The sequence below is a fragment of the Pseudopipra pipra genome, chromosome 5 (assembly GCF_036250125.1).
Source record: "Pseudopipra pipra isolate bDixPip1 chromosome 5, bDixPip1.hap1, whole genome shotgun sequence".
NCBI classification, from domain to species: domain Eukaryota; kingdom Metazoa; phylum Chordata; class Aves; order Passeriformes; family Pipridae; genus Pseudopipra; species Pseudopipra pipra.
This window is the reverse complement of record NC_087553.1, coordinates 74,781,411-74,808,442: the sequence shown is the minus strand read 5'-3', so window position 1 is coordinate 74,808,442 and position 27,032 is coordinate 74,781,411. Positions and strand designations below refer to the sequence as shown.

The window sequence follows — 27,032 nt, the reverse complement described above, 5'->3', positions numbered from 1 at the left end:
ATCCATAATATATTGTTAAATCAGACTTTCAGCAGATGTTCCCTTGTTATCTATACAAAGTTATAAATTTTAAGAAAGGTGCTATTATCTAGCTAACTAAACAAAATTCTCTCACTATAAATCCTACACAAGGTAAAAGGGAGGTAAATTGTTTTATCTCTTTATAGGGGCCCAATTAAGTTTTACGACTTGTTTTTCTTTTCTCTCCAGGTCATATTGACCTTACACTGTTTTCTCTTAATTAGCTCGAATCATTTTCTCAGTTTATCACACTCTCATCCCTCCTCAGGTCCCTTCATCCCCTTTCACCTCCTCGTCCTCCTCCATCCCCCTCATCCCTCCTCAGGTCCCTTCATCCCCCTCATCCCTCCTCAGGTCCCTTCGTCCCTCTCGTCCCTCCTCAGGTCCCTTCGTCCCTCTCGTCCCTCCTCAAGTCCCTCAGTTCCTTCATCCCCCTCATATTAGGTTGGATATCAGGAAAATTTTTTTTACGGAGCGAGTGATGAGACACTGGAATGGGCTGCCCAGGGAGGTGGTGGACTCACCGCCCCTGGAGGTTTTTAAGATGAGATTGGATGTGGCACTTCGTGCCATGGTCTGGTAACCATGGCGGGGTTGGAGCAAGGGTTGGACTTATTGATCTCAGAGGTCTTTTCCAACCCGGTTGATTCTGTGATTCTATGAATCCATGATCCCTTCTCATCCTCCTTCATCCCCCTCAGCCCCCACAAAGCTTTTCCCGCCCTTTTTCTGCAGGGGCCATTATGCACGCAACGGTCACAGGCCCCGCCCACAGCAGTGGATTGGTCGAGAGGTAAATATTTCAGCATCGGATTGGCCAAAGGACTGTCCGTCAGCGGCAGGTCCCGCCCCTCCCGCTGTCACGACCCCACGCGGGAGCGGGGGTGGGCACGCCGTTGCCATGGCAACGCGACGCTGAGGGGAAGGAGGGGCGGCCATGGCGGCCCTGAGGGGGAACGGCGGCCGCTGCAGAGCTGCGGGGCTGTGGGGACGGGCAGGTGAGGCCCTGCCACTGCTGCACGGGGCAGTGGGTGAGGGGGGACCGGAGCAGCCCGGGGAGGAAAGGAGGCTCAGGGGAGCTCGAGGGTGACGGAGCTGGGAAGGGTCTGGAGCAGCAGGAGGGGCTGAGGGAGCTGGGGGGGCTCATCCTGGAGCAAAGGAGGCTCAGGGGGGACCTTCTGGCTCTGCAAGTCCCTGCCAGGAGGGGGGAGCCGGGGGGGGTCGGGCTCTGCTGCCAGGGAACAAGGGACAGGCCAAGGGGAAACGGCCTCAGGCTGGGCCAGGGGAGGGTCAGGTTGGGGCTGAGGAGGAATTTGTTGCTGGAAAGGGTGGGGAGGCCTTGGCAGGGGCTGCCCAGGGAGGTTTGGAGTGCCCAGCCCTGCAGGGATTTCAAAGCCCTGTGGATGTGGCACTTGGGGACATGGTCAGTGGTGGCCTTGGCAGAGCTGGGAAGGGTTGGACTCCACAGCCTTAAAGGTCTTTTCCAACCTAAATGATTCTGTAATTGTATGATTCTAAATCTCAAGGCCTTGCTGAAAAGGATGCTGCAATCTGGCAGTGAGCAGCTGATTTCACAGGGGGTTATTTGCTAAGAAACACCTTTAGGAACAACACACCTCGATCTGTTTTTGCAGGGAACTAACTTTAACTATTTTTATTTCCCTTTAAAGTTTATTGGGAACTGACCCCAGTGCTTTACCCTGTGTAACCCACCTGGGGTTGTGTGTTGCAGGGTCCAACGCCAGGGCTTGACGTGGAGTTCCAGCTGCTCAGCAAAAAGGCTCAGCCATGGTAATACAGCTTTGATCCTTCTGAGGAGGGTTGAGATCACTTTTTAAGGAAATGGAGTTAACATCCAACCATTCCCAGGGCTGCAGGACATAAACTGACCTGCCCAAATTCACTTTGTGTACAATTATGCACCAAGTTCTGACTTTCAGCTTTTCCTGCTCTTGGCTGCAGGCTGTAAAACTTTGCACATGTTGTATAAAGCCTTTTTTATTTTGAGAGATCAGCTACAGGCCAAATTCCAGCCAGGAACCTACAAGTGCTCACAAAATCCAGCAGAGACCCTGCTGGGAGTGCACAAGCGGGGAGTGGGGCTGGCTGCAAAACCTGCCCAAAGCACCTCCCTGGGAAGTGGGCACGTTCCAGCATGGGAAGTATTCCACAAATTCCATCCAATGAAGGCCCGTGAAAGAGGCTTCTCAAACCTGAGTCTGAGTTCAGGTGGCTTCAGTTTGCATCCCTGAAGGTTCAGGGAACAATCTGCCATCAGCTGCTTCCTACACTCTGCTTCCTCTCTTTCTCCTCCAGAGAGAGGGTCTCTGTGTTTTCTATAGAAAACTTGAGTTACATTTCATTTTTTCTTTACCTGTACATGTTCTTTCACACTGTGGTCCCAGATGATTCTGAACACTGTGCCCCTGACTGTGCTTTTATGCCTAGAACACAAATGTTACAGCTCCTTTGAGCTGTAAAAGGACTTTTTAGAACTGATAGCACGAAAAATACACTTCACACACAGTTAATGCCCAGCTGAGAGCCAGGGCTGGGATGCAACAAAACAGCTGTTCTGGGATGTCTTGGGATCATGGAATCCTGGAATGGTTTGGGTTGGAAGGGACCTTAGAGATCATTTAGCTCCAGCCTTCCTGCCATGGGCAGGGACACCTTCCACTGGCCCAGGTTGCTCCAACCTGGCCTTGGGCACTTCCAGGGATCCAGGGGCAGCCACAGCTTCTCTGGGCACCCTGTGCCAGGGCCTCCCCACCCTCCCAGTCAGCAATTCCTTCCCAATATCCCATCTATCCCTGCCCTCTGGCAGTGGGAAGCCATTCCCTGTGTCCTGGCCCTCCATCCCTTTTCCCAAGTCCCTCTCTTGGAGTCCCCTTCAGGCCCTGCCAGGGGCTCTCAGCTCTCCCTGGAGCCTTCTCTTCTCCAGGGGAAACCCCCCAGCTCTCCCAGCCTGGGATCCTCTCCCCAGGAGGGAGACAATACAGACCTAAACCTGAGAGGGTTTGTGGTGGTTTTCCCTCTGCAGGCAGACAAAGCCAAGCCCAAGGGTGGCAAAGGGAAGCCCCAGAAGAAGGAGAAGGCGGTGGTGAAGGAGGTGGACGTGCTGGGCCCCGCCGCCATGCTCAACGCCTACTACATCTCCCACAACGTCGCTGCCTTCCTCGAGTTCCGGGGCTACCCCTGGCCTGGCTCTCCCAAAAAGAAGGGGAAGAAGAAGTGAGAGCCAAGCTGCCAGGTGATTAAACTCGTCCTGACCTCCGCAGTGTCGGCTCAGGGGTTTCCCTTGGTCGCCGTCGTGTCCGTACAAAGGCACTTTTCTTGCAGCCCGAGCTCGGGGTGACAAAGGCAGGGGACACTGGGCCATTGTCCCTTCAGCTGTGGCCCTTCCCAGGGTCTGTGTGCATGGAAGGGTTGAGCCAGGGCAGGGCTTGTGCTGGGGTTTGCTTTACTCCCACTGCTGCTGTTCCCTATGGATGGGATGTGCTTCCCAGTACCTGCAGCTGTCTGACCCTGAGCTCGGAAAGAGGAATTCAGGGCAGGATTGACAGTGTTAAGGGTGATTTCTGGAACATCAGCTGAGCTGGAGAGTCCTGTGAGGAGCAGCTGAGGGAGCTGGGAAGGGTCTGGAGCAGCAGGAGGGGCTGAGGGAGCTGGGGGAGCTCATCCTGGAGCAAAGGAGGCTCAGGGGGGACCTTCTGGCTCTGCAAGTCCCTGCCAGGAGGGGGGAGCCGGGGGGGGGTTGGGCTCTGCTGCCAGGGAACAAGGGCCAGGCCAAGGGGAAACGGCCTCAGGCTGGGCCAGGGGAGGGTCAGGTTGGGGCTGAGGAGGAATTTGTTGCTGGAAAGGGTGGGGAGGCCTTGGCAGGGGCTGCCCAGGGAGGTTTGGAGTGCCCAGCCCTGGAGGTGTCCCAGGAAGGCCTGGCCGTGGCACTCAGTGCTCTGGGCTGGGGACAAGGTGATCTTGCTCCGTGATCCTGAAGGTCTTTTCCAACCTCAGGGATCCCGGCATTCTGTCTGAGGGTCTCCCAGCACTCCCTGTGTGGCTCAGCACAGAGCCACGAGATGGCACCTGTGTGTCCCTGTGACTTCAGAAGGAAATGGCTCAGTTTGGGCAGACAAGTGAAGCTCCAGCGACTCTCCCCAGCCCCCCTTTGGCTGGGAAGCCTGGAGATGGAGCTGGCACCCGCTCAGAGATGCAGGACCCCAGGGCTCCCCTCCCTCAGATCATTCTTCCCCCAAACACCCTGGCTGGAAACCACAAGCTCAGTGTTACAGTTACAGCTCAGAGCCCTTTCCCTCCCTTTCCTCCACGTGTTTCTCCCAGCCCTCGGTAAATCCTGGAGCAGCACCTTGAGGGAAGCTGTGCCTCTCTCCCGGCTGCTTCCACCCACTGGAAAAGTGCAGGAGAGTGAGTGGGAGGGGAGAGGATGTGTCCTGAACTGATGTGGGCTGTGGAGAGATGGGAGGGAATGCAAAAGGGCTGGAGAAAGAGGTGGGAAACCAGAATCTGCGATGGGCTAGAGCTGCTGTCAGGGGAAATGTGCCCGTTCTCAAGGACACCCGAGGGACTGGGCCTGCACAGGAAGTGCCACAGCAGCATCTCAGCTGCTTGAGACACCAACTGGGGGTGAACATCCACAGTGTGGATCTGGTGGAGCACCCAGTTGGCTCCCAGGCCATTCCTGGCTGACTTCAGTGCAGGAGCAGGAGCAGAACCCTCTCTGACCTCCAGGTAACTTGATGTCACAGGTAACACAACAGTCAGTTGTAATGTGATCCCCCCTAGGCTGCTTCTCCAGCCTGAAATGCTCCCTCTGGGAGGAGGTTTTGACCAGGGAAAACCACAGCTGGGGGCATTGGCCAGCCCCTGGCACATGGGCCACTGCAAACCCCACTGCCTTTGTTCCATCCACATGTCAAGAAAACAATCACGGGATCGTTCAGGTTGGAAAAGCTCCCCAAGTCCAACCATCCCCCCGTGCTCAGCACTGCCCCGGGTCCTCAGGACGGACACCCCCAGGGTGGGCCCCCGTTTCCTGGCCAAGGAACCTGCAGTTGGGGTGTTGTGGTGACTCAGAGCTGTGGTTTGCCCTGTGTCCTGCACCCACGTCTCTTGCTCAGCATTTACTCTGCTCTTGCCTCCCCACCACCCCCCAGGAAGTCTCTGGTCACAGCAACTCATAACTATTTCCTCCAAGTATTGTAAAGCAAGAGATCTCTTGCCACCTCTGTGTTCAGCATCTCCAGCTAGATGCTTAAAAAATTAATTAAAAACCCCAATTATTCCACATATTTACCACAAGAGGTTCCAAGCAGTGAAGTAGGAACTGCTCGACTTTGGTTAGTGATGGTTACAAGTGAGCAAGGCTGTTTTTACATCCATGGGGAACTGGAGCTACAATGATTTCCAGACTCCAAAGTTTTAGTGTCCCAAAAGTACTGAAATAAAGAGTGAATAATAATAATAATTATTATATTATTATTATTATTATTATTATATTATTCTACATGCCATGATTCCAGCAGGATGGAATTGAGGACACCAGCTGGTGAGCACTGAAATGCTCTCTGGTGGATCTGAAAAGTCACCACTCATTTCTTTGACAGCAGATGAGAAAACCCTCCCAACCATCCCAAGCTGGAAAACGAAACACCTCCTTTTTCCCTCCTTTTTCCTCTTCTCTCCTCAATCCAGCTGAATTTTGCGTGTAATTCCAGCTCCCTGGGGGTTAATAAAAACCAAGAGGTGCCTCTAAAGAAAAGTCTGGACTTGCAATGGCTGGATTTGCTTAAAAGTGCCACAGGTTTTGCTGTGGCTTCTGAGGGAGAGCCTTTGGCTCCCGTGGATGTGCCTTTCCAGGGAGTCTCCACCGTGGGATGACCCTTCCAGCCATTTCTGGTTTCTCCCAACCTGGAAGTTTGATTCTGTGTCGGGCTTTTCCCCCTGCTGGGGTGCAGGACTCAAGCTGAGCTTATGATGAATAAAGGCTGCTCTGCCAGGCAGAGGGAGCTGGGAGTTTGGATTGACAGGGAGCTGAACATGAGCCAGAGTGTGCCCAGGGGGACAAGAAGGCCAATGGATCCTGGCCTGGCTCAGGAACAGGGTGGCCAACAGGAGCAGGGAAGTGATTGTGCCCCTGGGCTGGGCGCTGGGGAGGCCACCCCTGGAGTGCTGTGTCCAGCTCTGGGCCCTGAGCTCAGGAAGGCCCTGGAGGGGCTGGAGCAGGGGCAGAGAAGAGCAGCGAGGCTGGGGAAGGGACTGGAGCCCAAGTGCTGGGAGGAGAGGCTGAGGGAGCTGGGGGGGCTCAGCCTGGAGAGGAGGAGGCTCAGGGGAGACCTCCTCACTCTCTGCAACTCCCTGCCAGGAGGGGGGAGCCGGGGGGGTTGGGCTCTTTTCCCAGGCAACCATCAGCAAGACAAGAGGGCTCGGGCTTCAGTTGTGCCAGGGGAGGTTTAGGTTGGACATCAGGAAGAATTTCTTTGCAGAGGGTGCTCAGCCATTGGAATGGGCTGCCCAGGGAAGGGGGGGATTCTCCATCCCTGGAGGTGTTTAAGGACAGACTGGATGTGGCATCAGTGCCATGGGCTGGGAACCACGGCGGGGTTGGATCAAGGGTTGGGCTGGATGATCTCAGAGGTCCCTTCCAACCCAGCTGATTCTGGGATTCTGGGATTCTCTGATTCTCTGCTCAAATCCCCCAAGGATTTGGTGAGGGGGCCCTGCAGGCTGGAGAGGTTCCATGGGAATTCCTGCTGTCAGCCCAGCAGGGAGGCACAGCTCGGCAGTTTTGGGGCTCCCTGTGCTGTGCTGTTGGCCCACGTTTCCTGCAGGAAGTTGCACCCAAACCCCGCTGGTAAAACACAGGGGATGTTGCTCTGCATGTTTGTGGGTGGGGAGAGCCACAGAACTATTATGGGATGTGGGTGCTGGAGAGAACTATCTGCATATTTAAGGTTTAATAAAGGATAATATTCACCGTGTTAGGAATCAAGCTGGATGTGAGCAGCTTCCCATCTTCCCCCTTTCCTCCAGCCAGTGTTTCTCCATTGCCTGGTATCTCCCCATTATTATTTTCACCTATTATTGTTATTTTCACCTATTATTGTTATTTTTGCCTATTATTATTTTCACCTATTAAAAAAAAAAAGCACAGTGGATCTTTATGACACAGAAGAAAGGCTTGGGAAGGGACAGGGATCCTTTTGTCCCAGCTCTCATTTGAGGAGCTGCCCTGGCTGCTCCTTCCCAACTCCAGGGACTCTTCTCCTCAGAAAAGGTATCTCCATAACAAAGAGAATTTTTAAGGAAAAGCTTCTCTCCAAAAGGGATATTAAATGTTGGCACTGAATTGTCAGCAAAGTTAATAAAATGAAGTTTTCAGTGGGTTAACTCCTTTCTCATTTGCTTTTTTCACCGTCCTGGTTCCCTGCTGCCACCTCAGGTGTCCTCCAGGAACAAAAACAAAAACAAAACAATTTTACTGTGTTTTATAAACCTCTCTCTTCCAGGATTTCTGTATATTTTTTAAAAAGGCACAAGCTGGGGGCTTTTTTCTGTGTTTTGCTCTTGTAATTGTCACACAAAGGACCAAAAGGAGTGAAATATCAGAACAGTTGCTGAGAGTATCAATGTTTTCCATTCCAGACTCTGGGATGGTTTTGTTACATCCTTGTGTGTTCTCCACTGTATATTTAATATACATATTACATTACTATATACTTGTAAATATGACATTTACTATATAATTATCCAGTAATTTTCTGGAGATATTCAGAAAGTCTCCTTGGAGGAATCTTACAGGGCCTTCCCACCCCGACAGCCTCAGATCACAAGAGAATCCTGGGAAGAAAATTCCTTTTTCCCTGGATTTTTTTTTGTTTGTTTGCTTTAGGCTCCACAAAATTTTGTTTAAAAAAATATTTAATTATTTTAAAATAAAAGCCTTGAAGTCTGCAGTGTTCCATATAGGTTATTGACTTGAGGAGAAACAATCAAAGGGAATTTTTTTTAATTCACTGTTAAGGGCTGATACATTCACGACTCAGCTGAAGCAAACTAAGTGTGAAATCCTCTTTGTGCAAAAGCCTGGCTCAGTGTCAGCACTTCTGGCTGAAATTGGCACTAAAAGAGAGAAATGTTTAAGGAAAAAAATGAGGAAAATCTTTAATGCAACACATGGTGACAGCAGATTCCTTGGGATGGCCACGATCACGTGCCAGGAAGGGACCACTTTGCTCTTTGGGGGAAATTCTTGACCTAAATGTTTAAAAGTTCACCTGCATTTACTGCTGGATGTTGGAATATTTTTCATAGCTGGAATTGCAAGGATTGGCCAAGTGCTCCTACAATCTAAAAGGAAACATTGCCAGGGAGACCAGAGCACAGGAATCATTGAAGGAAACAGAAATACTGGTTAGTGTTTTAGTTAGTTTTAGTTAGTTTGGGTGGTTAGCTAGTTTAGTTTAGTTTTAGTATTTTATACATAGTATTATAAATATTTAGTATTATTTAGTATTATATTTAGTATTATAAATATTTAGTATTATTTAGTATTATATTTAGTATTATATTTAGTATTATAAATATTTAGTATTATTTAGTATTATTTAGTATTATATTTAGTATTATAAATATTTAGTATTTTATTTAGTATTATTATTATATTTAGTATTGTTTAGTATTATATTTAGTATTATAAATATTTAGTATTATTTAGTATTATATTTAGTAGTATTATATTTAGCATTGTTTAGTATTGTATTTAGTATTATAAATATTTAGTATTATTTAGTATTATATTTAGTAGTATTATATTTAATACTATTTAGTATTATAAATATTTAGTATTATTTAGTATTATTAATAACTGCTTAGTAGAGGCTAAAAATTACATTTAACTTCAGAAAATCTCCCTCAGGGTGATTCCAGCAGGTCACACAACTCCTGGGGGTGCTTTTCCCCCCTCATTTTATAGGAATGGCCTGTTGTGTGAAGTATGGGAACCACCAGCCCGGGAGGAGAGTTCTCTGAGCATCCTGAGATGTTAAACCAGGAGTTGCAACCCCGATGTCTGAACTCAAGTTGTACTGGATGAACAATTAGCTACAATAATTAGGTTTACTCTTTTTTTTTTCCTGGAGTTTGGGGGGGTTGTCAGCAGGTTTTGTCAAGCCCCTGGGACAGTGAGGGCCCAGGGGAACAGGCTGATATCCTGGAGCTCCCTAAGCACGAGGCTTTGTCTTATCCCAGGAGTAACCCCTGAGCTTTTCAGCTCCTCTCAGATGACACGGCCTGAGCTGGTGCCCTTGAGAGCCGAGGGACCTCCTTCTGTCACCTGTTGTTTTGGCTCCTGAGACACTTTATCCAGGAAGCCCTTCCTGAAAATAGATGCAGTGTTTGAGGGAGTACCTGATAATTATAGCTTGTCCTTTGGGAACTGGCCAAGGAGGGGCTCTGTTTTCTTACAGATCTGCACACTTTTATGGATTCCTCCTCCTTTCCCGTCGTCTTACACACGGGGTTTGCACAATTCCTGCTGCCATCACCAGGAAGCAGAGTAGGAAACACTCCAAGTTCTTACGTACCTTGCTTTTCTCACCTAGAACCACATCTGGGGGCTCTTGGAATGTTTTGGCAGGTCTTAAAAGTTCTGCCCAACCTGGCGCTGCAGAACTTCCTCAGGAGAGATCAAAGAGGATTTAATGGTCTGTGGGATTTCAGAGTGGTGACCTCCCAGTGTCCCCTGGCATTCCCAGGGAGCTCCAGGACTATTCCCATGCCTGCACATGGCAGAGCTCTGCTAGTCCTGAGCTCACCCAAATCCACAGCTCGTCGCTGTCTTTACCCTGATCTTCCATGAAGTGAGGATTGTTATGTCCTGTCCCTTCAAATTCCCTCCTTTCAGCTCTTTAGGGTAACAAATCCCACTCCTTTCGCCCTTTAATTCCCACCTTACATATTTTAAACCTGTTATTCCTGTTGCTTCCCTCCCTGCCCCCATTTCATCAGCACAAGGTGACAATTAACACCTCTGACCTGCAGTTTTCCTTCTCCATGTGAGAGTCATAAAACTGAGACTCAGGGGATTGGTCTTTCCTAAATCCAACCATCTGCACCAATGCCTGGACTAGTTGTCTGGATCTACAGCAGGAGCAGCCCAGGATGGGATCCCTCTGATTAAATGTAGGCAGGGGCTTAAAGCAGCCCTGGGTGTCCTGTTTAGGTGCAGGGACACCCGGTGAGCCCAACCCCACTTCCTGTGATTAAGATTTTGCTGAGAAAGCAAATTAAAATGTGGTGTGGCTACAGAAACGTAAGTCCTTCACATGGGAAACCAGCATGGCCATGGCTTAGTCCTAAGGAATTTGGGCTGAAGGCCATGCAAAAGGGGGGGGGAGAAAACTGGAAGAGCTCCGTGCCTCCAGTGTCTTGGATGACGAGGGTAAAACTGCGGGGGATATTCATCTGTCTGAATGGAAAACACCCAGGCTGGGCTTGGGGCACCTCAGGGGACAAAAATACCTCGTGACTTCACCATGGGGGTGTCTCTGACATGGGGGAGTGGAGCTGAGCTGGAGTTCCGTGGTCGGCTCTGGCTTATCAGTCCTGCACAGCGGTGAGCTCAGCCTGGCTCCCACCCCACTCCTCCCTCTTCACAGCCTCAGCCTTGTCTCCCCAGTAGTTGTTGTTGCCATAAAATCCACTGCAGGGAATGTTGGAAAAGCCATCCAGCACAGCCTAAGTGGGCTCTTTGTCTCTCAAGAGCTGTAACTGCCACTGCTGTTGGAGATGAGGGAATGGCCCTGATCCAGCACTGCCCTCTTTTATTCCCAAATACTCGGGGAACTGGCAGAACAGAAACAATCCATGGTTATGGGAGGCAGGGAAGAACCAGGGTGAGCCCAAAATCCAGGCTGGATTGGTGGCTGCAGAAGGACCCACAGGGAAAGCTGTTGTGCCCAGTTAAAGTGTTCCCAAGATACGTCACCCACGGCTTGTGTTGCTGCACATTCCCACCCCATTTTGTTGGATAATCACACCCCAAAACAAGGGGCTTGGCCCCTGTCCTGGGAATCTTCCAGACCCCCACACCATACAAACTTCCCCCCAATGATGAGAACTGAGATCTCCAGAGCTGTAGCACAGTTCCCCCTTCTGCTGTAACCCTGATTCTGACCCTGCTCCTTGGACACTCCCAGGGATCCAGGGGCAGCCACAGCTTCTCTGGGCAACCTGGGCCAGGGTCTTCCCACCCTCCCAGCCAGCAATTCCTTCCCAATATCCCATCTGACCCTGCCCTCTGGCACTGGGAAGCCATTCCCTGTGTCCTGTCCCTCCCTGCCTTGTCCCCAGTCCCTCTCCAGCTCTCCTGGAGCCCCTTTAGGCCCTGCCAGGGGCTCTCAGCTCTCCCTGGAGCCTTCTCTTCTCCAGGGGAACATTCCCAGCTCTCCCAGCCTGGCTCCAGAGCAGAGGGGCTCCAGCCCTCAGAGCCACTCCCTGCCCTCCTCTGGACTCACCTCACGTCTTTCTCCTCATTAATTCCCATTTTCTGGGGAGTTTTTCCTCCTCAAGCGAAGCTCTGAGGGGACACCTCGCTCGCCCGCCCTCCCCAGGATGGCGGCGGCCCCTCGCCCCTCACGCCCTCCCCAAGATGGCGGCGGCCCCTCGCCCCTCACGCCCTCCCCAAGATGGCGGTGGCCCCTCCTCTCCCTCCCCCTCATGGCCTTTGAAACCAGATTTTCCCACAAAAAAAAAGGAAAAAAAAAAAATACGCGTTAAACCGGATTGTTCCACAAAGAAACGAAACAACGTCCATTTTGAACTGGATTTTTCCATACGAAACGGACCAAAAAAAAAAAAAATTCCATTTTAAACTGGATTTTTTTCACCTTAAAAAAAAGGGAAAAAAATTTCGTTTTAAACGTGGGATTTTCCACGATTTCAATTTTAAACTGGATTGTTCCACCAAAAAAAAAAAAACAAAAAACACAAGGACAAAAAAGAAATGCATTTTAAACTGGATTGTTCCATACAAAATGGACAAAAAAGTCCAGTTTAAACTTGACTTCTCCACTCAAAATGGAAAAAAAAATTTCAATTTTAAACCGGATTTTTCCCACAATTTTCATTTTAAACTGGATTGTCGTCCCCCCCAGAAAAAGGACAAGAAAAAATTTATTTTAAGCTGCATTTTTCCACACAAAATGGGGGGGAAAATTAATTTTAAGGTGGATTTTCCCACTATTTCAATTTTAAACTGGATTTTTTCCATGAAAAAAATGGAAGAAATGTTTATTTTAAACTGATTTTTTCCCACAATTTCCATTTAAAACTGGATTTTTTAACACGAAAAAAAATTGAGAAAATGTCCATTTTTAACTGGATTTTCCTACAATTTCCACTTTTAACTGGAATTTTCCACAAAATAGAAGAATCCATTTCAGACTGGGCTGTTCCACACAGAACGGAGAAAAACCCATCTATTTTAAACTGGATTTTCCCTCAAAAAAAACCCTATTGACAAAGTGTTCGTTTTAAACTGGATTTCCCCACAATTTCGACTTAGAACTGGATTTTTCCAGTTTTTTAAAAAAAAAAATGGGGGAGAGCAATCTACTTGAAACTGGATTTTTCAACAATATCCATTTTAAACTGGATTTTTCTCCAAAAATGGGGGGGAAAAAAAAATCTATTTTAAAGTGGGTTTTCCCAAACAAAATGGAAACCTGCCCTATTTTAAACCGGACTTTCCCACTATAAAACCGAGACCAAAAAATCCCTTTAAACCGGCCTTTCCCACCCCAATGGCCGGGGCCGGGATCCCACCGTGCCAGGGCCTCCCCACCCTCCCAGCCAGCAATTCCTTCCCAATGTCCCACCTAACCCTGCCCTCTGGCACTGGGAAGCCATTCCCTGTGTCCTGTCCCTCCATCCCTTGTCCCCAGTCCCTCCAGGCCTTGTCCCCAGTCCCTCTCCAGCTCTCCTGGAGCCCCTTTAGGCCCTGCCAGGGGCTCTCAGCTCTCCCTGGAGCCTTCTCTTCTCCAGGGGAACCCCCCCAGCTCTCCCAGCCTGGCTCCAGGGCAGAGGGGCTCCAGCCCTCAGAGCATCTCCGTGCCCTCCTCTGCACTCGCCTCACGTCCTTCCCCTCATCAACCCCCATCTTCTGGGGAGTTTTTCCTCCTCAAGCGAACCTCTGAGGGGGGCGACCTCCCGCGACCTCCCCAAGATGGCGGCGCCCCCTTCACCCCCTCGCCCCCTCCCCAAGATGTCCCCCCCCCCTCCCTCCCCCTCATGGCCGCCCCGCCGCCCCCCGTCCCTGCCCAAGATGGCGGCGGCGCGGCGCTATGACGCCATACGTCCCGCTCCCCCCCCCCTCGCTGTCCTCGGCCTCCTCCGCCGCCGCCGCCGCCGCCGCCGCCGGTGCCCGCCTCCCGCGCTCCGCCACCGCGGCGGCCCGAGGCCGACCGGCGCCGCGCTCGCCCCCCGCTCCGCCCGCCGCGCCGCGCCCGCTCCGTCCCCCCGCGGCCCCGCGGCGCGGGCCCCGCCGCCGCAGCAGCGCAGCCGCTCTGAGGTGAGCGTCCTACCGCGCAATCTCCTCCGGCCCCGGCGCAGCCGCACCAACGGCGGGGCCCCCGCCGCCCGCTCTCCCCCGCCGGCCTCGGACAACATGGGGCCCGCGGGGCCGGCCCGCGCCGGGGGCGGCGGGGCCGGGGCAGGGGCGAGGCGGGGGGGGGACGAGGGGCGAGGGGCAGGGAGCGGGGCGGCCCCGGCGCCGGCCCGGGCGGGGAAGTTGGGCCGCGGGCGGCGGCGGCGGGGCTGCGCTTCGCCTGCTTTCCCTCATGGTTTCGGGTGTCCCCCCCCCACCCCCCGGATTTTGGCGCCTTTTAGCCCTCGCACCCCTGTTGGTTTTTTTTTTTTTTAACCCTTTAGCCTTCTTTTATTTTCGCCTTCACCCCCCCCCATTTTTTTCCCATTCCTCCCCCTTCTTCTACCCCCCCTTATCCTCATTTTTTTTTGCCCCTTGGCCCCCCCCTTTTTTGCCCCTTTATCACTCCATTTTCTAATCCCGCTTTTTTCCCCTTTATCCCCTCTTTTTTCCCATCACCCCCCCGTTTTTTTTCTTCTCCTCCCCCTTTTTTTCCCCTACATCCTCCTCTTTTCACCCCTTCATTCCCCCCTTTTTAGCCCCATCGTCCTCCTCCTTCCCCTCTTTATCACCCCTTTTTTCCCCTACTTTTTTTACCTTACCCCCCCTTTTCTCCCCCTTCATTTTTTTTTGCCCCTTAGTCCCCCCCTTTTTAGCCCAGTTACCCCCCCTTTTTTCCCTTTTATCCCTCCCTTTTTTTTGCCTTCATCTCCCCTTTTTTCCCATTCACCCCCTCTTTTTTCCCCTTCATCCTCCTTTTTTTTTACCCCTTCATCCTGCCCTTCTTTTTAACTCTTTATCCCCCCTTTTTTCCCCTCAACCTCTCCTTTTTTCCCCTTCATCCTCCTTTTTTTGGCCCCTTCATCCCCCCCTTTTTAGCCCTGTCATCCCCCTTTTTTTTTCTTCCTCTTTATCCCCCCCTTTTTTCCCCTTTATCCCCCCATTTTTCCCCCTTTATGCCCCCTTTTTTTCCCCTTAACCCCCACTTTTTTCTCCTTCATCCTCCTTTTTTTTGCCTCTTCGTCCCTCCCTTTTTTCCCCTTTATTCCTCTTTTTTTTGCTTTCTCTCCCTCCCTTTTTTTTCGCCTTCACCTTCCTTTTTTCCTCCACTTCATCCCCTCTTTCCTTTTCCCTTTCCCCCCAGAATCCCAGAGCCAATTAGGTTGAAAAAGATCTCTGAGATCATCAATGAAGTTCCCCTTCATCCCCCCTTTTATCCCCTTTCTTTTTCCCCCTTCATCCCTTTTTTTCCCCACTTCACCCCTCATTTTTTTCCTCTTCATCCCCCCTTCTTTTCCCCCCAGAATCACAGAAGCAATTAGGTTGGAAAAGACCTCTCAGATCATTGAGCCCAACCTTGATGAAGTTTCCCTTCATCCCCCTTTCCCACCTTTTTTTCCCCCTTCATCCCCCTTTTTTTCCACTTCACCCCCCCTTTGCCCCCTCCCCTTTTTTTTCCCCCTTTTCACACCCCCTTTTTTTTCCCTCAGAATCACAGAATTAGCTTGGAAAAGACCTGTGAGATCATCGAGCCCAACCTTGATGAAGTTCCCCTTCACCCCTCCTTTTTTTCTCCCCTCTTCATCCACCTTTTTTCCCCCTTCACTCCCCTTTTTCTCTCCTCCATCCCTCCTTTTCTCTCTTCCTCATCTCCCCTTTTTTCCTCCTCCTCCCCTCATTTTTCCCCTTCCTTCCTCCTTTTTTCCCCCTTCACTCCCCCTGTTTTTCCCCTTCATTCCTTCACCCCTGTTTCCCCCCCTTTTTTATTTTTCCCTTTTATTTTCCCTCCCCTGTTTTATTTTCCCCTTTTATTTTCCTCCCCTGGCTGCCCTTTGTGCAGGAGTTTGGGATGGAGTCAAAATGGGTTAATCACTCACCCCCCCTTTAATACACCCAAAAAAGGGCTATAAATTGTGTGTAAAAAAGGGCTGTGACTGGGTATATGTTAATACACCCAAAAAGGGGGTATAAATGTGGCTCAGGACCTTTCCAGTGTGAATAATAATTACAGGGCAGAACTAATTGGGCTCCAGACTCTTCCTCCATTTGGGGTTCCTGAGTCTTGGCTTCCCTTCAGCTCCACATGATTTTCCCAGCGTGGGGAGATGTTTTGCCTCTTCAAGACTTGGATCTGTGCTTTATGTTTTTATTACTGTTTCCTCCTGCCCTGGAAGTGTCTCTGTGGTTCCCAGAATTTGGGATTTGTCCCTCAGGAGGGGCTGGGGGGGTTTGGTCTCTGAGCTTTGGTGCTGTTTGGGCGCAGTTTTAAACCCTCTTCCCACGAGGTGAACTCGGGCTTTGCCTCCCCTCCTGCTCCATCCACATCACAATTGCTCCTTAAAACCTCTTACAGCCAACTTCGAATTCCCTGATTTTGTGGGAAAAGGCGGAGAGAGGAGTTGTTAATCTCTTTAATTTAAATTTCCATGGGGGTGGCAAAATGTTTTTTTTCCCCTGAGGATGTGACAACGACCCCTTTGGAAAGCTCAGGGTCATGGCAGTGTTTTCCCAAGGTTTTCATCTTGCACACCCATCCCTGGAAGTGCCCAAGGCCAGGTTGGAACCTGGGATAGTGGAAGGTGTTCCTGCCCACTGGATGATCCTCAAGGTCCCTTCCCACCCAAACCATTCCATGATTCTCTTCCAGGTGCAGTGTTGAGTTCAATCCTCTCATTCCTGCCTGTGTTTGCTGTTTTACAGCGTCTCAGTTGGGTTTTATGGCATTTGGTTGTATCCCAGTTGGTTTTCAGCAGCCTCACATCATTCCTGGGAGCCCTTTTCCTCAGCCAGGGCAGGTTTTGTGCAGCTCCCAGAGTTTTTTGGGATTTAGGAAGCGTGTGGCCTGGTGGACATTCATGTTGCAGAGGTGGAACGTGAAGTTATCCTGAGCCAGGTTCAGTTGTGGATGTGCCATCCCAGCCGGGCTGCCCCCTGAGCCAGAACAACAAATCCCCCCATCCCAGATGGAAATGGAGCCATCCTGGAAAACAAAAACCCAGCTCTAAAAGGGAGAGGTTTTGGTGTGGGTCGTGTCAGACAGACTGCACCTCTCTGTACCTCCATCAGGAAAACGAGGGGGAAAACTTGTTCCTGGAGGATGAATGTGTGGAGAGGGAAGTGTTGGGATCCTCCCTGGAAGTGTCTGAGAGCCACGGGGATGTGGCACTGGAGGACAGGGGTGAGTGGTGACTGAGTCGATGGTTGATGACCTTGGAGGGCTTTTCCAGCCCTAATTCCACGAGCAAAGGCCACGTTGGCCGTGCTGGGGTTCTCCCTGTCAGTGGATTGTCTGGATTTCCCTGGACAGGAGCCCCGTTCCCGGTGGGCTGCCCCGGTGTCCCCCTGCCCCCGGAGGTGTTCTGGTGGGAGGAATTCCTCACTGTTGGGATTTCACAACTTCCCTGAGCCTGAACCCTTTCTCCTCAGGGAGTTCCACCCCTGGCAAGCTCAGACCTGGAAGATTCCAGCCTGGGAAGGAAACTGAGGAATCCCAGGTGGCTGCAGGAGAAGTGGGACCACCCTCAGCGTTTCCAGGCTGCATCATGTCCAAGTTTTCCCACGTGCACGTGCAAACTCTGGGAATATTTCCATTACTGCTCCTCCTTTTCCAGCGGAGGGAGATTTCCAGGCACCTTCTGTCTCTTGAAGGCTCTGGGAATTAGGGTTTTGTTTTCCCCTTGAGCTGGAAAATGACCCTCTGGGAAGGCAGCAGAGCACAGTGACTCTGCTGTGCCCCTGGATCCCTTTCACCAGGAAAATGTAATCCAGACTTTTCCATGGAAGAACATTTCGTGCTGTCAGTAGGGATCAGTTGTTGTTGATGATTTTCAGTGCAGGGAGTGAAATTCAGCCTTGGACTTTTATCTTTCTTAGGCTGCTCCTGAAGTGGCTCCATGGGGGAAAAAAAAACCAAAAATCCAGGGAAGATATTTTGTGTTCCTGGTGGCCCAGTGCTTGAGTTAAAGAGGAAAATCATTTAAAAACACTTTTTTTGTGTGTCTGCTAAAACAACTTTTGCTGCACAGTGGGCATTTTATTTATATTATAAATATAATAATATAAACCAATCGTAATATGACAACACAATATAAATATATTATTTTTATTCCTATTGTAGTAGGAAGATCTATTTATCCCTTAATTCAGTGAGTGAATTTCTGTTCCAGTTTTTGCCTGGGAATCCCAACCAGGCAAACAAATCCTGGCAAAACCCCCTCTGGTTTTCAAGGATTGAAACCTTAAAACCCCAAACATCACTTGCATTGTAGGGTTTTTGTTTTTTTTTTTTCCCCACCTGAAACTTGAGCTTCCACCAGAAATTCCAAACCATTTTCCAACCCCAGGGCTGTAGTGGAGTGTGGGGAAAGGATTTAAGGCCCAGAGTGGTGCAGGATTTGTCCTGGGAGTGGAGGAATCACCTTTCCGGGTGATTCTAGGAGGAATCACCATCCAGGCCCCTCCAGCTTTGGGGAGAATCCAGGTGGATTCTGTTCTGTTCCATATTTGTGTCCTGCCCATTTCTGGTCCTGTTGCTTTTGCTTTTTCCCAAAGAAAAGTGGTGTTGCTGCTCCAGTTGCCAGCTGGACAATCCCGGCGGGAGCGTCGGCCGGAGTCGTTCGTCCCCGTTGTTCCCAAGCAGTTGTTGGGAAGAGCCTCCAAGCCCCTTATCCTTCTGGGAATAGCTCAGTTTACAACTGGGAGCAGGCCCTGTGTCCTCAGCAGGAGTGTGAGGAAGAGCTGGGAGAGGGTGGCCGGGTCATCCAGGCTTTGTTCTGGAGATCCCTGTGCTCAGGTTTGTGGGAAGGACTCGGAGGCTGCTCCGGGAAGGAATTGCTTCCATTGCCAGGTAGAAAACGGGGAGGTGGAGGCTGAGCTTGGTGGCTCTGAGGACAGGGATGGACATCCCCATGGACACTGGCATCGGAATGCCAAGGAAATGCCGTATTCCCGGGGTTTGCCCTCCTGGAAGGAGGATGGAGCTGTCCAACCCTTCGGATGGAAGGTGGATTCGTAGCATTGAGGACTCCGGTGTCTCCTTTTCCCTCTGTTTTCCATCCTTTTGGTGGATAATGGATGAAAACCGGGCTTTCCTCGGCCTGGAGGAGGTTTTGGTTGGATATAAGGCAGATGTGGGAATTATTTTACCCACTGGTGTTGCCTACAAATAATAAATTGCTCAGATCCTACGGGCTGAGGGCGACTCGGAACTCCCTCAGTCCTCTTGTGAAATCCACCTGGAATGCACTGAAAATTCACCTGGAAATTCCCTGCAAACACATAAAGACAAAGCCACATGAAAGTATATTTTCAGCCCCAGACCCTGTTTGCCTGTAACCAGTGTGACCAAGGAATCCAGTCCAGAAGGAACCCAGTCCCTCCCACTGTTTATTACATAACCATCTAATTAAAGTAATCAAACAGGGAGGATTGGAGCCTTGGAAAACATCCCCACAGCCTGGGTCAAAAATACTTGGAAGACCAGGGTCTCCAGGTTTTATTTACGTGGAGATGTGCTGTGGGAATTAATATGGTGTATTTAAACAAAAATAAGTTTGTTTTTGGTGTCAGCCACTGCTTCTGGGCACAGAGAAAATCCTTTAACTCCCCATTTCCCCTTTGAAGGAGAAGGGACTTCAAGGAGTGCTGCTCCCTCTCCTCCCTGAAAGGATCTGGTGGATTCAAAGCTCTCCTTGGAGTTGCTTTGGGTTGCAAGTTGGGTGATTTTCAGGCCTGTTATTTCTGCACCGTGAGACTTGCAGGTGAATCAGTCAATTGTGTCTCTTGCTCCAGAAGGAATTCCCTGGGATGGCTGGGATACTTCAGCCCTGATAATCGGGAGGGGATGTAGGTGGAGGTGGAGGAGAGATGTGAAAGACACCCCAAGTCCAAAGTGTAGCAGCAAGTAAAAAATTCCCAGCCCGTTTTCAGCGGGTCAAACACGTGGCCGTGCCTCCAGGAGCTCTGAGAACTGGGATTTCCCAGGGGTTTGTGTAATGTGCTGGGTGTTCCGAGCTGGAAAAACCCCTCTTGAGCAAGGAGCTGAGGTGGGTCGGGGCTGGAATTCCAGCATGGCTCAGCTTGGGATGTTCTCCCTGGGTTTGGGTCTGTGAACGGGGCAGGACATGGAGAGAACTGGGGTCTGTTGGGCAGGAGCTGTGAGTCCTGGGGAGGAGAGTGTTCCACCCAGCATTTCCCCCTTGTGCAGCTGCTGCAGGACGTGGGGGACTCACAGCCACAGCTCTCTGCTCTGCTGGGGCTGGACAGGGACCTTTTTTTTTTTTCCCCCTCAGAAAACACCAATTTTGGAGGTGTGGGATGTGCAGCTGCGAGTGGGATCTTCTCCCTGCCCTGGTTCTGGGTTTGCAGAGTGACACCTTCCCTGCTCAGGGGCACAGAATGGCCATGGGATCATGGAATGGTTTGGGTGGGAAGGGCCCATCCAGTGCCACCCCTGCCATGGGCAGGGACACCTTCCACTGTCCCAGGTTGATCCAGCCTGGCCTTGGACACTTCCAGGGATCCAGGGGCAGCCACAGCTTCTCTGGGAAATCCATTCCAGCCCCTCCCCACCCTCCCAGCCAGCAATTCCTTCCCAATATCCCATCTATCCCTGCCCTCTGGCACTGGGAAGCCATTCCCTGTGTCCTGTCCCTCCAGGCCTTGTCCCCAGTCCCTCTCCAGCTCTCCTGGAGCCCCTTTAGGCCCTGCCAGGGGCTCTCAGCTCTCCCTGGAGCCTTCTCTTCTCCAGGGGAACCCCCCCAGCTCTCCCAGCCTGGCTCCAGAGCAGAGGGCTCCAGCCCTGGCAGCAGCTCCAGGGCCTCCTCTGGATTCACTCCAGCAGCTCCACGTCCTCCTGCTCCTTAGCTCCCAGTGGATTTTCTGGGGAGTTTTTCCTCCTCCAGTCCCACCTCGTGCAGGACAAGCAGACAAGGTGTTCCTGAACCACTGGAAGCTGTTGGAGGCAGCCTGTCCTTTCCCTTTTTCCCAGTTCCAGGTGCTAAGAGGAGGAAATATCCCATTTTTCTGGCACTGAAGAAGCCTCCCTGTGCTCTGTCACCTCAGGTACCCTGAAGGGCCTTGCAGGGAAGGAGAATCCCCAAATTCTTCCCTGTGTGAACACAGATGGATTAGTTCATGCCAGGGGTGTGCTGGAATTCTGGGAATGCCCAATCCCCCTGAAACAGCTCTAGGGGAAAAAAAAAAAAACCACAAACTTAGGTAGAATAATACCTTGAAAACAAACATTATCAGAGTGTGTTATGTTCAGATGATTTAACTTTTATAATTCTTTTTGAAGGCAAAAATGACCTGAGTTTTTAATAATTTTGTTTGACCACAGCATAGAGGCTTCAGCATCCTTTATATACTCCATATATATATCTTTATATATCTGTATATAGATATATTCTAGGTTATATATCTAGTATATTTATGTATTTATTATATGGAGTTGATATATGTATGCTTGATATATATAGTGTATATATATATATGATATGTTAGATGATGGGAGCAATTGTTGCTTTGAGGATTTAGGAGTTGTTGGGGTGTTTTGGCTTTTTTTTTCCCAACAAATGTGGGGTTTCTGAGGCCCTGGGTTGCTAATGGTGCCCCAGGGGGGCACGGCTCACCTGTGTGGGGTCCTGTTTGCCCAGGGGATGGTTGGGAAGGGTCTGGCAGCTCATCAGTGCCGGGTTGGTTACCTGGGACCTTCTGCACGCGCGGGTTGGACCCTGCTGAGGTGGCACCAGCCCACCCAAACCAGCTCCAGTCATGCTGGTGTGGTTCACTGTGGCTTTAGGATCATCCCCTGGCGTGTCCATGATCTCCCTGAAGGCTGCCCCAGGGACAGAACACCGGGAAGGGCTGGCCAGGCTGCTCCTTGGGTGGAAGGTTGAGGATTAAACGTGGCTGGGACTGTGTTGTGGGGTTTTATCCTGTGCTGACCATGTTGAGTTAATGCCACGTGAGGACCAAGTCCTTGAGGTGATGCATCTTAGTGGGGATTTTGGGCACCTCAGTATAGAAAAAGAAAGATCTGAAGCTGTTAGAGAGGGGACACAGGGATGGGGAAGGGTCTGGAGGGGCCAAGCAAGGAGCAGCTGAGGGCACTTGGTTTGTTCAGCTGGAGAGGAGGAGAATGAGGGGAGACTCATGGGGGCCTGCAGCTCCCATCTCTGCTCCCTGTGACAGGGACAGGACCCAGGGAAGGGCTGGAGCTGTGCCAGGGCAGGCTCAGGTTGGATCTCAGGGAAATGTTCTTCCCCCAGAGGGTGGTTGGCACTGCCCAGGCTCCCCAGGGCAGTGGGCACAGCCCCAAGGCTGCCAGAGCTCCAGGAGGGTTTGAACAACACTCTCAGGGACAGGATGGGATTGTTGGGGTGTCTGTGCAGGGCCAGGGGTTGGATCAATGATCCCTGTGGGTCCCTTCCAGCCCAGGATATCCTCTAATTCTGTGATCTCACCTGTGCCAGACACCGGGGCTGTCGTGACACTTCACACCCCCGAGTGTTGTTGGGCTGAGAGCACAGTGTCCCATCCCCTCCCTCCTGCTCCAGCCCCTCCACACAGCACACCTCCACACCCTGCTTTTCTGTGGTAGTCCAGCAGAACCTCTAATCCTCTCTCTCAATAAAAGAGGATTAAAAGAGGGAACATTTGCACCTCGTCCTTCCCGCAGTAATCTCGTGGTGTGGAGCCAGGGCTGTGCCTTCCTGCCACGCCAGGAATGCTGTGAGCCAGCAGCACGGGGGTGCTTATTGGGTTAGGAATTCTTAAAAGACCACTTTGCCTGTTAATTAAAAAAGCTCAATCGACTAAAGATGAGTAATCACTTAATTAAAGCGACGTTAGAGCGGCTCCTGGGCTGGGCAGGTGGAAGGAAAAGGGTTTGGAGTCGGGATTTCTGGGTGGCCCTTTAGGGTGACAGAGTATTACCTTGGAGAATGGCATTTGTCATGTGTTGTGTTTCTCCTAAATTTGTGTCCAGCTGTACATCCTGCAAAAAAAATCGTAGGGAAGACAGTTGTGGCCCAGGTGTTACTGGTGGATCCTGGGAGAGCCAGCTCTGCCTCATGTGAGCCCTGCAGAGCCCGTGGGGAAGCACAGGAGTGTTAAATGGGAATTCCAGCCCGGGCTTTAGGATTTTGTGGTGTAGTTTGACCTCCAGTTTTGGGTTACACTCGACTGGAATAGGCTGGGATGTGGTGGTTGCTCTTCCCGTGGTTTTCCTTGCGCTAAATGTGTCCTTTTTCCATGGTGTCCCCATGGTTGGTTCCATGTGGTGTTATTTGTTGGAGCCAAAGTTTGAGAAGAGTCTTCAGGGAGGCTCAGAACCCACCTCATCCTTGTGTTCACCCTGTAGTTTCCTGATGGACAATATTTTCCATATTTGGTGCTAAATATGGGAAATTAAGCTGCCCAAAGGACCCGTTTCAGGGTCAGGAAACGGGGCCCTGTCCCACCACCAAACGGTGGCTTTTGGCAGCAAACAGGAGGGTTTCTGCCTGACAAATATCTGTGAAACCCCATTTGTTCCTTTTCCATGAAGGTTTCCCCGCAGTGGGATGTGTTTGCAGCGGGATGTGTTTGCTCCATGGTGCAAGATCCTGATAAACAGTAGGGATTTTGGGATTGCTCTCCACAGTCCTTTTGAGTCGAGGTCTTTCCGTGCTGAGACTGGGGGGGTGGGGGTTGATTTTTCCCCGTCCTAATTAAGAGGATCGTTACCCTCCTTTTGTGCCACGGGAGGAGCTGTGGAACAGGAGCTGGTTCCTGTTGTTCCTCTGAGTGCCCGAGTCACCACATCTCTGTGACACACGGAATTAGATGGTCACTTCAGCCTTCACAGGAGGGCTGCAAACTGCTCTCTTAGCTCACCTTTGTCACCTTTTCCAGGAGTCCATGTCTGCACTCCTGGAAAGCCAGTTTCCAGAGGGGCAGATGTTTCACTAGAAAAAAAAAAAGCTTTTTTTTATCAGGCCGAGGTGTGGGCCTCAAAATCCTCTCCATGAGCAGGGGAAGACTTTTTCCACAGAATATGGAAAAATGCGATTTAAAATTTTGCATTAAATTTCACTCATTTAATGAGCATTTTAAATGAGTCGTGGTAGTGACTGAGATATTAATCAATCAAGGGGTTTGCTTATCAAACCTGCAGTGGTAATTCCCTCTAGGGAATCTGCCCTTTTTCCTCTAAAACCCGTGCCCCTGCCTCCTTTTAAAATGGCTTGAACCACCAAAGAAGCCGTTCCAATTATTCTTATAACAGGGTTTCAGGTGGATGAGGTGTTGGATGAGTTAGTAAAAATGGTTTATTGTGATTTATTATCATAATTTAACATTCCAGCAGATAAGTGCTCACCTCCACGTTCAGTCTGTGTCTTGTGCAGCCCCTGAACTAAACCCACTTCAGAGGGGTGAAGGTCACAGATAATGCCAGGCCTGTCTGTGTGAGGGGGGTTCTCCACTCGTGCTGCTGTTCCTCATCATTTTAAGCGTGGACTTTTTCTTTTGGGCTGGGTTTAAAGCCCCCATTAAACTGCTGGTGGTGGCAGAGGACGGTGTCTGGGCTGGGATGACCCACCCACGTGGGGTTTATGGCTCGAGTTATGAACTGTTACCTTCAAATCTCGGTCCCCGTTGTTTCAGTGTTGGGTTTGTGGGGTTTGTGTTCAGTTTGTGTGGTTTGCTGCTGGTTTGGGGTGGTGCAGCTCAGCTGTTCCAGCTCCTCCTGCCTCCAGAGCTGCTCCAGCGCTGGTGGCTGACAGCACATCAGAGGGACCTCTGGCAGTTGTGAGGCAGCTGCCCTGTGTCAGGAGAGGCACTTTATCCTCTTTTTTTTCCTTTTTAAAAAGCACTTTGTCTTTAAAAATACTTCTGGCTGTGATCCCAGGCTTCTGGACCGAGCTCCACCTACCAGGAGATGTCTTTGCAGGCCCTGTCCTGTCACCGGGGTTTCCTTACGCCCCAAACTGTTTCTGGAGAAAACCAGGAACAGACATTCCTTTTCTGGAACGATGAGTGCTCGTCTCTAAAATTGGTCAGGAGCAACTTTCCTTTCATCCCCCGTGCCCGGATCCCTGTTCAAATCCACGTGCAGACCCTTGGGATGCTCTGCTGGGGCAACAACAGCGTCCACGGGTGGGTGGTGACCTGCAGGAGCTGCCAGTCCAGGGTGTCTGCCCACAAAGCCTGGCTTGAATCGGGAATGCTTTGGGAATAATTCGAATATAGGAATGACTAACCAAGGTTTCAGTGGTGTTGACTCTTGACTGGGAGGTTTCCTTCCATGGAAGCATCCGTTGTCTCCCAGCCTTGTCTCCTGAGGAGCTGAAAGGTTGTCAGTTATATTCTGAGCGTGTTTTTCCGTGGATAAATGATTTTATCTTAATTTTAACAGGAATAATTAGAGTTGTATCGCTCCAACGAGAAAAGCAGCAATAAACCCTGTCAGGAAAAGCACAGTGGCTTGGGGAATCCTGGTGCTGGGCAAAGGTTTCCTTGGAATATTTTCCCCCGTTTTTTCTGTGGCGACGGCAAAATAAGTTCCTTGGGAGGAGAATAGGGCTGATTGTTTTTCAACCTGCTCCCGAGCACCTCAGTGCCTCGGTCCCTCCCTCTCTGGGGCTGTTTGGATTCCTGCTATTTTTGGGTGGTTCTAGTGTTACAATCTGAGTTGTAAACAGGGTTGGACAACAGCCCCACGGGGCTCCAGCAGCCTTTTAGGGAGGGTTGGGAGTTCGAAGAGCGTTTGGCTCGAGCCATAACCTCGGTTTGTTTGGAACACTCTCCCGGCAGCACTTCTGCTGTCCCTCAGGATTGAGTTCCTCCAGTGTGTGCCTGGAGAGAAGATTCCAACCATCCCCCAGCACTGCCAAGGCCACCACTGACCCCTGTCCCCAAGTGCCACATCCACAGGGCTTGGGAATCCCTCCAGGGTTGGGGACTCCACCCCTGCCCTGGGCAGCTGTGCCAGGGCTGGACAGCACGTTCCAGGAAGGAATTTTCCTCAATATCCAACCTGAACCTCCTCTGGCACAGCTTGAGGTCGCTTCCTCTTGTTCTGTGACTTGTTTCTTGGGAGAAGAGACCAACCCCAAACTGGCTCCAACCTCCTTTGAGTTTGGTCAAAATAACCCCCTTGACAAAGTGCTTTTTCCTGTCTCATCAACCCCTCCATGGCATTCCATGATCTGGTGTCTGTCAATCCAGAGCTTTAATTCACTCACTGTACTTAGGTCACATTTTTTGGGGGGGATATTTTATCATTCCCTACAGCTGGTCATCTCTTTCTTTCTCCTCTTTGCCCTGAGGCTTTTGGGGAGTCTGTTTCTGAGGGTTCACGTTCATAATTCTTCCACTTGAAAATATCTCCGGGCTGTGCTGTTCCTTTCCCACAAACGTGTGGGAGACAGGGGCTGAAAATATCCCGTCCTGTTCCTTCAGCACAGGTTTGTGTTCACGGCCTGTGGTCCAGGGCCCTGCCGAGTGTTTAAGCCACTCCTTTGCTACCGGATGCATTAAATAAATAAGATTTACGTCATGTTTGGGCTGGGGTTGGAATGGTTTCGCCTGTTTCTGGACTCAAAACAAATAATGCAACAAAAGTGGCCTCCCGAACTCCTGGGGAAGGGTCTGGAGCAGCAGGAGGGGCTGAGGGAGCTGGGGGGGCTCAGCCTGGAGCAAAGGAGGCTCAGGGGGGACCTTCTGGCTCTGCAAGTCCCTGCCAGGAGAGGGGAGCCGGGGGGGGTCGGGCTCTGCTGCCAGGGAACAAGGGCCAGGCCAAGGGGAAACGGCCTCAGGCTGGGCCAGGGGAGGGTCAGGTTGGGGCTGAGGAGGAATTTGTTGCTGGAAAGGGTGGGGAGGCCTTGGCAGGGGCTGCCCAGGGAGGTTTGGAGTGCCCAGCCCTGGAGGTGTCCCAGGAAGGCCTGGCCGTGGCACTCAGTGCTCTGGGCTGGGGGACAAGGTGGGGATGGGGCACGGGGTGGGCTCAGTGATCTCGGAGGTCTTTTCCATCCTCAGTGACTTTGGGATTCTGTCCTGCCGTCCTCATGTGTGCCCCTGAGCTATTGAGGTCGGAGGCAATTGTGTGTCCCCCTTGGGCATCTCCCCCGAAAGCTGGAACTTGAAGTGGCAGAACCAAGTGCCAGCTTTGACCAGCCCCTCCAGTGTAGCGCGTGAGGAGCTCCGACACCCCCGAGGACCTTTCCTCCCGCAAAGATGGCGGCCTGTGGGGGCCAGGCCGCGTCCTTTGGAAGCGCCGATCTTTCCAAGCTCTTTAAGTTCCTGGTGCAGGTGTCGTTTCCTTCTCCCGGACACCCGGGGGTGATCCCCGTCCCTGTTGCCC

The 27,032-nt window shown here is 51.2% G+C and overlaps 3 protein-coding genes and 1 long non-coding RNA gene across 6 annotated transcripts in view; 3 read left to right on the top strand and 1 right to left on the bottom strand.

Annotated features, from left to right (window-relative positions):
- The window catches only part of AHCYL2 (adenosylhomocysteinase like 2), a 132,630-nt gene extending 112,067 nt beyond the window's left edge, over positions 1-20,563 (top strand). Inside the window, exon 10 of the mRNA XM_064656829.1 lies at positions 20,110-20,563. Within this exon, the coding sequence (XP_064512899.1) occupies positions 20,110-20,548 (439 nt within the window). The 3' untranslated portion in view covers positions 20,549-20,563. The remainder of the gene's footprint in view (positions 1-20,109) is intronic.
- Positions 903-3,301, top strand: SMKR1 (small lysine rich protein 1). The gene is made up of 3 exons (XM_064656893.1): positions 903-1,019; positions 1,754-1,812; positions 3,065-3,301. Exons 2-3 carry the CDS (start codon positions 1,810-1,812, stop codon positions 3,257-3,259), a joined length of 198 nt encoding a protein of 65 aa, XP_064512963.1. The 5' UTR covers positions 903-1,019; positions 1,754-1,809; the 3' UTR covers positions 3,260-3,301.
- LOC135415226 (uncharacterized) lies at positions 2,004-11,714 on the bottom strand. The gene is made up of 2 exons (XR_010431014.1): positions 5,336-11,714; positions 2,004-2,357 (listed from the first exon to the last, which is right to left on the bottom strand). It is a non-coding gene; the product is annotated as an uncharacterized LOC135415226 (long non-coding RNA).
- NRF1 (nuclear respiratory factor 1) overlaps positions 13,490-27,032 on the top strand; it is a 52,536-nt gene continuing 38,993 nt past the window's right edge. For 2 of the 3 annotated variants that reach the window (XM_064656834.1, XM_064656833.1), the window contains exon 1: positions 13,490-13,609. The gene's annotated coding sequence lies outside the window, so the exon portion shown is untranslated. The remainder of the gene's footprint in view (positions 13,610-27,032) is intronic. The other variant, XM_064656835.1, reaches the window with a different exon arrangement.